A 16,444-nucleotide genomic window follows, 5' to 3' on the forward strand; every position below is an offset into this window, starting at 1 on the left:
ATCCGCAGTATGTAAAAAGTTACTTAGATCTTTTTGTATCTGTCACAAATGTAAGTACTCTCTTACATTTTCTCATATTGGATTAGCAGTCAGACGCGGTGATTATTTTCCCCCTCATGATGAATGCCCAGAGCGTCAGTCCTTAGACAAATTAAATGTGCGAATTTGTAATTCATTTCAGTGTACATTTTCAAAAGATCTTACAAAAACATCTGTGAAAAAAAATGCTACCATTTTCTACATTTTAACGACCTTACTGAGAGGGACATTTTCATTCGACTACATCTTCTGAGAAGGGTATAATTTACCATATTTTTATGTTACCGTTTTGATTTCATAATGTATTTTATAAAAGAAATTATACCATGAACTATAAAGTCTTGTATTGAGTCATAAACGATAAATGGGGTATATCGTATTCCAAGAATACAATCATCAATATCGGCGTAAATATCGAGACAGACATACAAATAATACAGTCAAAATCATACCAAACCAATCCGTGATCCTCATCATAAAACACTATTCTACCAGAATTGATCAAAACGCTTCCAATTTTCAATCAATTAGTAATATATGTTAATATGACAATAAAAAGAAAACTTTTCACATAACAAAACTCTTTTATGAAATTTTTTCCTCGACCAGAAACTGTCTGTGGACAAAATCACTTGATCACGAGAATTGCGGTTACTCAGCCCTCACTCGAGGGTTTCGAGAGCTGAACATTTTACGTTAATTCAGTATCGGAAATTCTGTTATAACAAGAGCGTTCTTAATTTAGAACTTTTATATTACATATTATGTTTTACAATAAAAACTTTTTGGTCTGAGTAGAGAGTCACTCATCACATATTCTACAGCAAATCAGCAATAATTAGTATTGTTGTGTTCCGATTTGAGTGCTTGAGCCAGTTTAACTACAGGCTCAATAGTCATTACACATATTACGGTGAACATTTCTTACAAAGCCCACGTCTATGGGCGATGGCGAGCATTTACAATCAGGAAGTCCATGCGCCTCCATACTTCATAAATAATATGTTATGTAATGCCTGAAGCAAACATGCTCTTCCAATCAGTGCCGTGTCATATATTGGCATAATACATACTTTATGAGCAAAAGACATCGATCCATACTATAGAAACTTGATATAGGGACAGATTCAGACTGTAGATTACATTTAGAAAACCGGCAGACGTTAGATCACTTTGATTGGTGAGTGATCCAGTGTAATAACAAGCACTGGGGACATCATATTTTAGAGTGGATTTGGAGTCCATTTTACGTACTTAAGGAAATGATAAAACTATATTCATAGGTAGGCGGACGATGAACTGCGTCACTATCCTCGGGGACTAAGATGTTATGTGCCTTATGTCTGTAGTTACACTGGCTCACCCTTCAAACTGGAACACAACAACACTGGGTACTGCTGTTTGTCGGTAGAATAACCGATGAGTGGGTGGTACCTATCAAGACGGACTTGCACAAAGCGTTTAATTAAACACTAAAATCGATTATACTAGTACCTAATAGGCCAAAATAAAACATTACTTATAAAATATATATGACGATATGATTTGATACAAATATGTTTTTTACCTAATGTAGTTTTCTACCAGTGATTTTTTTTTAATTAGATAATTCATACCGGAGATCACCTTGCATACGAACAAAAAAATTTCACCTCTTTATAATATTAGAATAGATATTCTTACCAAATAAAACATAATATTTAGCATGGTATGGGTTCCTAAACCACACATCTGATTATATAAAACAGTGGAAGTTATTCCGCGTTCTTCAGCGAAGATTCCTGGCAAAATAAGTTATTTTTACAAGTTGATCCTTGGGATATTATTGATGAGTAATATCTTTTTTCTCGCTTTCTTGAAATGTGGGACTTATTTTGTGCAAAAGGACGGAAGTCTGTAACAGGACACCGGGGAAGTGCGCACTATTAAATTTGACCAATGAGCGCGCGCGGTGCAAGGACCGCTTGTCAGATAGTAATAGAGAGTAGATAAACCTTTTTGCGAGAGAATTAGTGGTAATATTGCTTATTATCAAGATGGTACACATAATATATATATGTTGATAATATGAGCCGAGATGGCCCAGTGGTTAGAACGCGCGCATCTTAACCGATGATTTCGGGTTCAAACCCAGGCAGGCACTACTGAATTTTCATGTGCTTAATTTGTGTTTATAATTCATCTCGTGCTCGGCGGTGAAGGAAAACATCGTGAGGAAACCTGCATGTGTCTAATTTCAACGAAATTCTGCCACATGTGTATTCCACCAACCCGCATTGGAGCAGCGTGGTGGAATATGCTCCATACCTTCTCCTCAAAGGGAGAGGAGGCCTTAGCCCAGCAGTGGGAAATTTACAGGCTGTTTATGTACACATAATATGCGACTATAAGGCTCGTAATTTTTAAATTCTCTGAAATCTTGAAAGCCAGTAGATTCAATATATATTAGGATTAGTTATGACTCAACGAGAAACGGTTTTGTACAAAATACTACATAAGACTTCAGACTAATAATAAGAATTTATGAAGTTAGAAATTCCGTACAAACAAGTTCAATGACCGATATATTAGGATGCCTTAAGTTTTATTAAAGACGAGACGGTTTCAGACTTGTTATAACGATTAGAGCTTATACCCTGTACAAGACAGCTTGATCTTTTTGACAGATGTAAATTTTCTGAGCGACATAACTTTGCATACAACATATTATTTTCTTAATTTAATGATTTTAAAAATTGTAAAAATATTTTTAAAAAATACGTATAATACTAAAGTTCCTAAAGATACAAGCGTTATCCGAAAATTTTAAGACTTTTTCTATTATATATTATTGCTTCAAAGTAAAATTTAAATAGAAACATTGAAAATAATAGACCCTTGTACAATGTTACAAAAATCCTAATTAAAGATCATTGTTAAGTTATTGTTACGAAAGGGGTCCTTTTGGTTGGGGTCTCTTTGGCTAGTATTTGGGGTATCTTTAGAAAAATAAGTTAAAAAAAAATTTAATTCTAATTTGAATTACACATTCCATCGTTCCATCGACTGTTATTATATGTTATATTTTCTGTTTCTCATCACTGGCCCGTCTGTCAAGATCAAGCTAAACCAAAAGAACCGTTATGATTTGAGCGAGCTATATATGTATGAATCTTTTCCCGCATCCTCTAACCACTCGGTTATAGGTCTTCGTGCAAGCACGTCTGGATAGGCACCAGTCATCAGATATTCTACCGCAAAACAGCAACACCCAATATTATCGTGTTTCCGTTTGAAGGTTGAGTGAGCCAGTGTAACTATAAGCATAATCTTAGTGGCCATAGTCTTAGTGCCTAAGGTTGGGGGCACATTGGCGATGTAAGGAATCGTTAATATTTCTTACAGCGCTGTCTATGGGCGGTGGTGGCCACTTACCATCAGGTGGCCCATTTTCACGTCAACCAAAAAGACACAATTTGACAAATTCTGATATCGTCAGAAGACTCTTGATTGAATATATACACACATATGAATGATGTTCAGAGGATTGCCACGATCATATGCTAACTTGCCCTAAAAGACTATTTATATAATTTAACATATAGCTGATAAGAATATTTTGTTTCGTTCTTTTCAGAGCGCAATTTTTCGTTTCAGTTTATAAACTTAGTTATTCATTATAAATGAAGAATATAAAAATAACAATGCTTTTTATTCTTCCAACACATTACGAAAAATAAGATTGAACATGAGATAGCAGATTTTAAGAAATAATAGGATTAAGAGATTCAACTGTCTGAGCTACTCGATAAATATTAATACGTTTATTTTTTTATTTTCTATTGTCGTACTCGTACAATAAAGTCCTTCTGCAGTGCTATTAGAACTCACTTCGTGTCTCTTCGAAATGATAAAAAACGACCAACATTGATACGTTATTTTGATCCTTGTATTCATACAGTTATAATAGTCAAATTTGCACAATACTTTCTGATATTTCACAATCGTGTTTTTCGTTAAGTATTAAGTATATTCAAATTTGAATTTAGAATTAGCCAGCAGATAAGGATATCATAATGTACCAGTGTGTGTCTGCTACTTTATGAGCTACTCACCAGGCCTTTAACTAATGATCGTAAAACGAAACGGCAACGCCATCGTATAGGATTATCAACCAATCCGGGTTCACTGACGTCACAATCGCTGACGTCGATATGATTTTGGCGCGTCTAATCCATGACGATGGAAGTTAATAGTCGTCTAGGAATATGTCGAACATACGTCAATAAAAAAGGTATTGACACCCAGTAGGATTGAAGTTGCTTTTGCTATATATTGTGTATTAAATATAAACAGAATGAATCAACTATTATAATTGAAAAACGTTTGATAATATAATATATAAATGAGAAGAAATAAATTATTGAAAAGAATAACATAAACACAGTTAGAATAATGTTATCTTAAACCTATATAACAGAAAGAGACAGAGCGAAAGAGAAAGAGAGGAGCAGATGATCTGTCGTAACGCGAACATTTTTAACCATTTTCCTTCCATGAAGATATTTGCCAGTTCACTCTAACGTGAAACGCGTAAAAGAACTTAGATACAAAATCATGTTAAACAGGTGAAGATAAAAATAATTTCATAAACGCTTATACCACGTTAAAATATTGACAACATTTTAATGTTTTTGTTCTAAGGCATCGTTAACTGTACTTATTTGTTATTGACGACATCCGTAGTCGAGTAGTGTGTACACCGGTTTTCATGGGTACGCCACTCCGAGGTCCCGGGTTCGATTCCCGGCCGAGTCGATGTAGAAAAAGTTCATTAGTTTTCTATGTTGTCTTGGGTCTGGGTGTATGTGGTACCGTCGTTACTTCTGATTTTCCATAACACAAGTGCTTTAGCTACTTACATTGGGATCAGAGTAATGTATGTGATGTTGTCCAATATTTTTTTTTTTTTTGGTAAGCAAAAACAATAATTGTCAATAATAATCACATTATAAGTATAGTTTATATTAAAAGAGCAACTAAGCAAAATTTTTGTCGTTTTCCTTTGCTGGATGCTGTTTTCCGAAACGATGGTAGACTTTAAATATTGCTAATTCATAAAACACTTTAATGCAAAGTTACATTACATTAGCAGCCCGTAAATTTACCACTGCTGGGATAAGGCCTCCTCTCTATTTGAGGAGTAGGTTTGAGCATATTCCACCACGCTGCTCCAATGCGGGTTGGGGGATGTAAAGTAAATAAATACTCTATTCCTCGTGACAATAATGTGTATTACATTGAACAGAACCGCCACGCGCCTTAGCGTTCATCTGATTAATTTCAATGCATAATTGAATACATAAACTTAAATACCGTCAGCGGCATTCAAATTAAACCCTAACTCCAAGTTATGGAATTCTGTATAATATATTACGAAGCCGACTTAAAATTATTTTTTATTGTATAAATTATTATTGAAGTGTAGTCCCTTTTTAAGTTAGGGATAGAAATTTTTCTTTAAGAGTAGATTAAGGATAAAAAAGTTTCTATTTTATTTGTGTTTATAAGTCGATAGCTTCGACAATTTTGAAGAAACTTTTTAATTATTATGTTTTTCATTCGATCAGATTAACCAAACCAACCAAAGTGTAATTCCAAGGGTGAAATGGGGTTATATAAAATTACTAGAATAGTATTGGTTACTCGCCATCAGATAATCATTCGTTTGCCCCATTTTACTATAAAACGAGAGGTGTCGTGGGGCACCAGGTTGGAAGGAATTTGCTTGCGCTGTATATGTATATTAAATATATATTAAATAACAGACCCAGACCAATGAAAAATATCACCAACGTTTGAGATTAATTAAATAACAATGACAAAACATCCCGTGTGAATGAATATAACAAAAAATAAGATTAAACTATCTATACATATAATAAAATTGGAGTGTCTGTTTGTAATATTAAAATAACCCATTTTTACTAAATGCATATGTATGTATACACGGTACATATACCATAATAACATTTTTTTAAATTTTTTGTCTGTCTGTCTGTTTGTTCCGGCTAATCTCTGGAACGGCTGAACCGATTTCGACGGGACTTTCACTGGCAGATAGCGGATGTAATGAGGAGTAACTTATGCTTTTGTTTTAGAATTATATATAGAATAAAAATAAAATCACGCTACAATATCCAAATAACTTAAATTCAAACAACGCGCACGAAGTCGTGGGCACAGCTAGTATTCTATAAAATCGTATAAAGGAAGAAAATGAGGCAGGTCACCTGCAAGTGGCTTTTTCTTACGCGACAATTTCTGCCAGTTCAGTCTACTGCAAGTTGCGTAAAAGTACTTGGTTCCAAAAAACTAATATATTTTTAAATAATATCAATACGTTGAAACGAAGAAAAGAACAATACAATGAAAACTACTAATAAACTACTTCTGGAGTTCCTACGAGTGTACTCATAATTTTCCTTACAGAAATCCGATACAATTTAATATCGAATTTCAGAATAAATATTGTGCATTGGCAAGCATCGGAAACAATTGTATTGTGTTTTAAAAATTCGATTTATAAAAGCACTGACAAAAAACACTTGCAATTTTAACTTTATTACGGACTAATAAGTGCTACCGGCGTTTCTAAGAATAATGTAATAGTCGCAAGTTGCGCGAGCGAGACAGCGAATAAATAAGTCAATAATTACTAAGATATTCGTTTTATGGAATTATAGAGAGCAGATAAACCAATCATATTTATTTTTTGTAAATCGAACTTTGAAAACAAGGTTATGATAATTTGGTAACAGCAACTCTATATCTTATCACGACCGCAAATACGATGTTATAAAAAATATATTCTGAAATACTGAATTGTTTTAAAATCTTTATCAAACTGTGATATTAAAATAAAAGTTTTAAATCTGAAAGTGTTTTTAAAATTATTCAACTACCTACTACAAGCCTATTAAATATACATGTAATTCCCAATCACAGCAGCCACCGATAATCGGTTTAAAAATGACAGACATCGTGTTCAATTCAATTCTATCCGCGCTCTTGCAAACAGAATCGATATTTTGTACACGATTCAGTTTTCAAATTCCTTTGACAATTAGAACTCTCGCCGAAAATATATGTGGAATTTATATTGTCTGTATTTTTGTTATTATCTCGTATTTTCAACGTGGTTATAAGATTATCTCTTTTATTGTTATATCGAGATACCTTTGAGTCATATTTGTGTTTAGAAAGCTCATTATTGGACAACATCACATACATTACTCTGACCCCAATGTTAGTAGCTAAAGCACTTGTGTTATGGAAAATCAGAAGTAACGACGGTACCACCAACACCCAGACCCAAGACAAGATAGAAAACTAATGAACTTTTTCTACATCGACTCGGCCGGGAATCGAACCCGAGACCTCGGAGTGGCGTACCCATGAAAACCGGTGTACACACTACTCGACCACGGAGGTCGTCAATTAATCTTATCGAAAATAAAAAACACACCGAGTTTCTTTTGATTCTTCTCAAGTCGGAGCAATTTTTAAATTGGTGGCAGTTTCTACGTAAATGATGAGAGATCATTTAAATATAATTTTTTGGTGGAGCTCTCTTCGAGAAACTTAGACCGAGGAATCAGTTGATCCAACACTGTGATATCGTACTGTCACTATAGAATAATAAAATTAATAAGTTAAGCCATTTATTCAGATGCCTGCAAAATTTCACACATTTTATTACTTAGTTACAGTAATATATATGTAATATTTATGTATATTCATAAATAAAAACGTATAACCTCCAAACCGAGACACCAGGTTATAGATATAATCAATTTATTTCTCACAATGATTTGTTTTAACATACATTTTCTACAACAATTTTAAATTATCTTACAGCGCCTAACCTAAAGTCCCCGCCATTGCTCTTTTTTTTTTAATTCATAGCTTAAAACTAGTTAGGCATTGAATAAAATTAAAAGTAACAATTTATAAAAAACAAAATGATTATCAAAATAGTTTTAGTAGATATTTATTGTTTTTCGATTTGTAAACATTAGAACAGTATTTAAATTTATGTGGAACTGGATTCGCTTAAATTTGAACTTTTAGGCTGAAATTCTCGTATTTTATGACAATTATTTACAGGACAAATCCAGCTACAATTATTTACGATAATTTTTTTAACAACCCGCACTTATCTTTCGCACCTGAAAATGACAGCGCTGTTAAGGAACTCCTAACGACGACTATTCAGCGTGTCTTAAACGTCACAAGTGCCAGAAAATGATGCTTGAAATATTCCGTCTTACCCATACTGTGCCTTCGAAGGATTTATCATAAAAAAATATATTATATAACAAATTATTTTATTTTGTCATCGTTCCTGTTTATAATGTTTTATTTTAGAGGATTGACAAAAACGAGCATACATGAAATCACTCAACCGTTATGTGTGAATTATTAACATGACCTACATTTCAATGACCTTTAGAAGAATTCATATTATTATATGATATATTACTTAGTAACAAATATATACAAATGAGTAAAATTGCAGCGTCTGTCTGTGATTTCACAGCTGCCACTTTTTAAGTTAATATGCGAATTACCGAAACTATAAATTAGGCCCCCCAAAAATGATCTACCCAATAACATAAGCTTAGAATTTTCGTCACAAATTGAATTCCAAACGAACGAAACCGCGGGTTTTGCTTATATATATTCTATGATTTTCTTCATAATACTTTTTCACAATTCAGCAACAAAAAGCAGCGATACATTCAGTAGACAAACAGAACAGTTCTGTGAGAATCCGTAAGTGTACTTTAATGAAGATAAAACAACCAACCCGACCCTTTCTCGTCACTGCTTTGCAGGGTCGTTTTCACTTTACGGTTCTTAAACAGATATTTTATTATGACAAGTAATAAGACCGTTCGTATTGGAAATGTTAATAAATAAATAAATATTGGACAACATCACATACATTACTCTGACCCCAATGTAAGTAGCTAAAGCACTTGTGTTATGGAAAATCAGAAGTAACGACGGTACCACAAACACCCAGACCCAAGACAACATAGAAAACTAATAAACTTTTTCTACATCGACTCGGCCGGGAATCGAACCCGAGACCTCGGAGTGGCGTACCCATGAAAACCGGTGTACACACTACTCGACCACGGAGGTCGTCAAATATAGATGTCTCTCGGTTTCACTAGTGTCATATTTGGTTTGACGTATCCGTGAACAGGTCACACATATAAACAAGACATTTTTAATGTTGCCGTTTCATAAATCAAATCATTGGTAAAAATACATTGGTGAAGAAGGCATATTATTCGATACAAGATTATACAGATGATAAAAAAGCGTAGAGTTAATGCTTGTTGACTTCCAGGCAGGAGACATAACATACATATATAATTGTATTTAACTAAAATGACTGTATTTTTAGATGTTGAAAAAGAGTAACTACTGAGTTTCTTGCCGGTTCTTCTCGGTAGAATCTATATTCCGAACCGGTGGTAGCTTCACTTAATATAGTTTGTTAAATGACGATTGGCCGAGATGGCCCAGTGGTTAGAACGCGTGCATCTTAACCGATGATTTCGGGTTCAACCCCAGGCAGGCACCACTGAATTTTCATGTGCTTAATTTGTGTTTATAATTCATCTCGTGCTCGGCGGTAAAGGAAAACATCGTGAGGAAACCTGCATGTGTTTAATTTCAACGAAATTCTGCCACATTCGTATTCCACCAACCCGCATTGCAGCAGCGTTGTGGAATATGCTCCAAGCCTTCTCCTCAAAGGAAGAGGAGGCCTTTAGCCCAGCAGTGGGAAATTCACAGGCGTGTAATGTAATGTAATGTATGTAAATGACGATTCAAAAGTTTAAAACTTGTAAAAGCCTACTTGAATTACGTATATTTTGATTTTGTTGTTATAATCTATATCTCGTATAGAATTTTTTTTTATTAATACATTTTGTATGCTTTTGTTAATTTTTATACTTTTAGTTTGATTAATATTTTAATTTTATCTGTAATACTTCATTTATAATTTGCATAACATTGTCTTGTATGATCATTATTTACCGTTTTTTGATGTTCCCATTTTAATTAATTACCACTAAGCACCATCCGGTTCCAGTTTAGTCAATATTTAATATGGGCTCCTGTTATTAAAAGAACATTTACATTTTAAAACATTATTGCGCTATGTAATATACTCGTAACTGCGTATATTTATTGCAGACCCTTGATAAATAAATAATATATTAATAGACTTCGATATTGTTTGAGCGCTTACCAAAAAGTTGCTATATTTGTATCCACAGTTTTGTAATTCAACATCTATACCGTGTGACTGTTGCCGTGACTGAATGAAGTGGAAATAGTGAGGTGAAATTGGAACAAATGATAAATACTTTATTCCAATTTCGAAATATTCAACAACAATTTAAACTGTAAATTCTCGGTATATTTATTTTGTATAATTAATACTACACGATAAATAAGTTAAACAAAAGCTATTCGTTTTATTATTATTATTATTGTTTTCACCTAGTGGAAACCTGAAAATGTAACCGGATCCCGGGGGTGTCCGGGGGGACCGGGTTAAATGGGATTATTACTTAACTACTATTACTGCCCTCTTTGGCACGGATTGGAGGGGCTGCGGGGTCGTGTCGATATAACGCATCTGCGACCTCTCCCGTGCAGTACTCCGCTCGTAGCTTGGTGGAGCTTTCCTCAATGGGCTAAGATGATTCGCCCCCCCGCAGCCCTCGCTAGTGAGTACGGCAACACGAGGCAATCCCGGCTGCCGTCCTCCTCAGGGCCGTCTGAAATAGGAAACGTGAGGCTCCCACCTCACGCGTCCACGGCCTCGGGGTTGATAGTAATTATACCTTAATACGTAAAAATGTTTATCCCAAAAATTTAATTTGAAATAAAAATCTTATTTGACTCTGTTCTGTCCATATTGGTGAAAGTACCAATTTATGGTGAAAATGGCAGAAAATCTTTCGTTTGGCGTAAGTGAACAAACGGACTAACGTGAAAAATGACTTTATACCATTTAAAGATACATTAAGCGAGCTCCTAACTTAGCAAAAAAATCCAGCGTAAATTCACACTCGTGAAGTTGTCTCCACACACGAAATCGTTATAAACTTCAGATCAATTTAGGTCAACGAGTATGATCATTAAAATATTATCTTCTTTTATAGCCGTGACTTCATCTTTGGTAAACTAGAATTAGATATTTATATTTAAATGCTTAAAATATATTAGAACGAAAGCCGAGGCGATTTAGTGCCTAGAAACACGTAAATCTGAACCGAAGATGACGGATTTAAGCATACGCTACCATTTTTTATAGCTCTAAGCCCTTTCCCCAAGAATAGAGGAGCCTTTTGCCCAGCAGCAAATGTCTAAATGCTTACAGGCTTAGTAGGTACTATGCATTTACAATACGAGCTTAAATGTGTTTAGTCTTACGATGGTCTGAACATAAAAAAAGACAAAGTCAAAATCTTTACTCTATCTAGAAGCGTTACACTTATCGAGAAATTGTCAAAAATTGTCAAAAATCTACTAACGGTTCGGAAATAAATACATCGGACCTCAGAAAAACAGATCAAAACACTCAGTCTATTTTTTTTCCAAATCATACAATTATTTGACATTGCAATAACAATATTATTTTATTTTTTAATTTTAGCCGACGATAACGTGGCCATCTTTTCATGTCGAAAGTGTGCAATCGTTCAAAAACTCACTCGATTTTGTAATATTCTTTCATTCACGCATCATTTAACGACTCTTAGATTTTACATATCCATTCAAATTCGCGTTAGTGCTGTTACAAAATTGATAATGGCGTTAATATGTAACCCACGTTAAATATTCGATAATTATATGGTAGGAAGCTTAGTAACCTAAACATTTTTTTTATATACATAGGTATGCGGACGAGCAAATGGGCCCCAATGATAAGTATTGACCACCGACTACAGACAATGGCGCTGTAAGAAATATTAAACATTCCTTATATCGTCAGTGCCAACAAACCTTGGAAACTAAGATTTTATGTCCCTTGTGTCTGTAATTACACTGGCTGACTAACGTTTCAAACTAAAACTCAACAATACTTAGTACTGCTGTGGTAGAATCTGTGATGAGTGGGTGGTATCTACCCAGACGGGTTTGCGCAAGGCCCTACCACCAAATTGTTTGTGTTGTAACAAAAGTGATGTTTCAAGCATAACTTGTATTGCTTATGCTTCACTGATCTGTAAGATTTAATAAACGTCCCTTTAGTCAAAGTAACCAATTAAAATCCCTTGACATATTTGGTTGTCTTATGAAAAAAATAAATAGCTAAATCATCACGCTTCAGAATAAAATATGAAATTGTAATAAAACAAGTCTCATGTTCCGTCGCTAGCAGCTGACGGTGCAAAAAGTTGTATTATACTGCACTCCGCAACTTTGATATTTGACTCACTGTTTATGTTAAGCAGTCGCTCTATCGCAGAGTTGTATATTGTTAAAATCGAAATTTTTAGATTCGTATCCATTCATTAATAATAAATTAAGACTATTAAAATATAATTAAAAGTATAGTATATACAATAAATCTTGTTTTATAGTTTTAATGTTTATTTCAAAGCATACGATAAAAATATATTGATATAATCTACTAAATGGTACAATGCCACATTTTGCTTATAAATATGACTACTGTAAGATACGCTGTCATTCTCGAGGTGAACCCTTGCAGGCAGCAATCTTACATTGTTACATTACAGACAAATCCTCCTGATGAGGGCCCACCCTTAATATCATAGTCCACTCATACTTGTTACAAAGGCCCACGTACTTCTCTAACGGGACACAAAATTAGTCTTACTCTGCTTATCAATAAAACTCCTGGTAAAACGAAGCTAATTGTTGTGTTCCTAATTTTATAAGTGTATTATAGGGTAGTTGTAACGTGTGCGCTCAGTGGGAATAAACCATTCATGCAGATAGACGTGTCTTATTTAACACTAATAAATAAACGAGATATTTGAAAGTAAAACATACTAATTTAAATTGTTCTTGTTGCCAGGAGTTAGCTGCTGCAACACCGACACAGCGAAACTGGCGTGGGATTCTCATAGCACTACTGGTGATCGCAGCTGTGTTGGGCCTGATAGTCTTCAGCATAGCACTGCTTACTCCAGCTGGTGATGATGGCAGAGGACGGGGTAGAAGGCCTACTCTCGCTGACGTTTTAACTGACCATTATAAGCCGTTTAATGGTACCTGGCTCTCAGGTAAGTTTTTATTGTATACTTGATCTAGTTGTTAAGTAAGTCACAAAATAAAACTTGAATAAAATAATTGCAAAGCGAATTAAAATGATACTTTAAGTATCTCGTAATCCATTATCTTTGTCTGGGATTAGAAGTTAGTTAAATGTGAATGTTTTATTAATAAATGAGCAAACGCTGCGACGGAACGTACCTCATTGGCTGGGCAGGGCATTTAGTTATTCTTGGGTGAGCGAGTCAAAGTTCAAAAGAGTTAAAGGGCAGAACATAATAAATATTATGATTATATAATTTTATTTTCAAAATCATCCGAAGAGTAAAATTCTTATCAAATTAATATATCTGGTATTACCTTCCTATTTCTAAAAAACTGAGAGAAGGTGTCAAATATTATAAGCAGGTAAAATTTGTTTGTTTGCATGGGGTAATCTCCCGAATTAACGATACAATTCTAAAAATTAATTCTCTGGAAGAAATGTATACATAATTTCTAAATGCTTTTGGGTATAAATTACCTTAATGTCATATTCTTTTCTTTCTTAAAGAAATCCACCCGTACGAAACTGTTACTTATACGAATTTTTTACTATAAACTATTGTAGTGGTATCGTAACGATGCGTGGACACAGATTTTCTTTTCGCAAACTTTTCAGCGATAACAGATCGACTAAGTTAATAGATGTTTTTATCTTGCGACATTCACAGCGCTTACAGTTTGCGAGGATTCCTTCTCATCAATTTTTTACGGTTCATTTATTCGTAATGTTTTTTCTTTCGAATGAAACAACTTTAAAATGGTATCAAAACTCGTTCCTTTCACTCAGAAACTTCCGGGATCGTCTTTTTCTTTTGCGTCATTTATTTCAATAATTATCATTTGCTTTTCTAGTTTTTCTTTTTTTTTGTAACATGTTATGGCGGTCGAGCAAATGAACCACTCGATGGGATGTTGCCAGCACTGCCCATAGACATTGGCGCTTTAAGTAATTTTAATATTGGTCACATTGTGCCGCCAACCTTGGAAACTAACATGTTATGTCCCTTGTGGTGGTAAAAGATATGATGAATGTGGTGGTATCTACCCAGACAGGCTTGCACAAAGGTCTACTAAGTAAAATTCTTACCTTAGTTTACTTTTCCATAATGAACCAAAAAGAAAGTCTTCTTCTCTAAAGATCGTACCAGTTCTGTTTGTTAAGTAAACTGACGTATATGATTGGTCGTGCAATGGCACCAGTATTTCCGTCAATTCATATATCACGTCCGTCGTCATGGATTGAATTGATGAAATGATCGTCGAGGCCCATTTGTCAGCTCTTCTATTAATCGAGACATTACGTGATCGATTAATCATCAATAATACCGTCAACGATTGCCCGGTTAATCGACTTATTATCACCTTACACGTACTAAACTGTTCCGTATAAAAAAATATTGTAATAAGTGATGAACATCGGGTGTTTTTTATTGAGTTATTTTTGCACAGTTCTATATTAATTGGTGTTTAAATAAAGGTAATCATCTGATTTACTCCAGTAACAAAACTACACCCTACAATCGTGTTTGCTTTAGATTATTTTAACTTTTTTTTTTTGTTTTAATCTAAATAAAAAATACTGCGTCCAATGGATACTTTGTCGGAAGTTTGCTTTGCTTTTGTGTAAGGTTTAGTTTGAAATAAAGCAACAAACATGTTTGTTCATTTCCACAAGGAAACCAAGATAATTTACCAAATACGTTTTTCAGCAGAAAGCTTTTGTTTACAAAATATTTTTTATCTATATATTTTACTTAGATAATTAAATATACATAAAACAAATTTATTAATAGTTCTGTTCAACTGTGATGGTCCAGTGGATGCACAAGATGTGAATCTTATTATAATAAGATAATTCTGAGTTCAAACCTTGGGGATCATCATCGAATTAATGTTTTTTTTTTTATGTTAGAGGTGGCAAATTAGCAGGAGGCTCATCCGCTAATGTGCTTAATTTGTTCAAATAATTCGTCTCATGCTCGGTGGTGAAGGAATCCTCTGGTTTACATAGAGCTCTCCCAAATTGCGCCTAAGCTCCCGCTTCTCCGCCTTTCTCATACAATCGGGACCCACCACCTTCTTCAGGTCATCGGTTCGCCTAACAACCTGTAGGAGGTTGTTGGAAGTGGAAGTATGGCCCATACTCGACTTATTCCAGAGGGCTGAAACCTATATCTATATGCCTACATGCTAACTTCGATGCAAAATATCGAACAATACTTCTGAAAGCTATTGGATGAATACTCCCATCTTTTAATAGAGGTTTTGCATGATAAATATGTGGTGAAAAGGACATAATTAACAAATATATTACAATATGTAAGAAAATGACACACTTGAAATGGGAAATACTTAACTAAGATTTTATTACTGACACAAATGAAATGAGACGAAATATTTTGGTCTGCCTTTCGATGCAAATTTTTTAATTAATTTTTAGGCTTCCTTTTTTTAAGTTTACCTTAAGTAATTCGTAATAAATACGCATCTTCCCATTTTCCCTATGATTAAAATATCATCATGTCCAGCAAACTTTGTAAACTTTGATACTTAAATTGACATTTCCTGCCTATAATGTTACGGAGTTAATTAATCGCAGTTCTTAAGAAAATACTACGAAATTTCGTATTACATTCACAAAATAGTCAATTTTGTGACGTAGATTAACTATACTGTTAAATATATGACAATTATAATAATTTTGTTCTTTCATCCTCTTTAAACATCACAGATCTTATTCAGCCACTAATATTTCAACCAACTACATCGTTAGCAAGTAGCTAACATTTTTGGCTGCAGTCTATGAGGTCCAGATAAAACCAGATAAAGCCTGGGTCAAACTAATAAATTTCAGTGGGGTTTCTGTCAAGATATGCTTAGATAGGAGATCTTGATAAGCTCTCGTGCGAAAAACGAAAAACACTTAAAGCGTTGATCTTGCACTTCAGCTCTTTCCTGCCATGACGAATTGCCATCGCATTGGAACGCAAATTACTCCTGTCTCTCCTGTTTTCAAACAAAACAAGACTGTGTGTAAAAA

General features: G+C 34.2%; 1 protein-coding gene across 4 annotated transcripts in view; it reads left to right on the forward strand.

The window, feature by feature from the left end:
- LOC113399525 (uncharacterized protein) overlaps positions 1 to 16,444 on the forward strand; it is a 463,929-nt gene that overhangs the window by 362,278 nt on the left and 85,207 nt on the right. For all 4 annotated transcript variants that reach the window (XM_064218926.1, XM_064218925.1, XM_064218927.1 and 1 more), the window contains exon 2: positions 13,163 to 13,370. In XM_064218926.1, coding sequence (XP_064074996.1) covers positions 13,163 to 13,370 — 208 coding nt within the window. The remainder of the gene's footprint in view (positions 1 to 13,162; positions 13,371 to 16,444) is intronic.

The sequence above is a fragment of the Vanessa tameamea genome, chromosome 25 (assembly GCF_037043105.1).
Source record: "Vanessa tameamea isolate UH-Manoa-2023 chromosome 25, ilVanTame1 primary haplotype, whole genome shotgun sequence".
NCBI classification, from domain to species: domain Eukaryota; kingdom Metazoa; phylum Arthropoda; class Insecta; order Lepidoptera; family Nymphalidae; genus Vanessa; species Vanessa tameamea.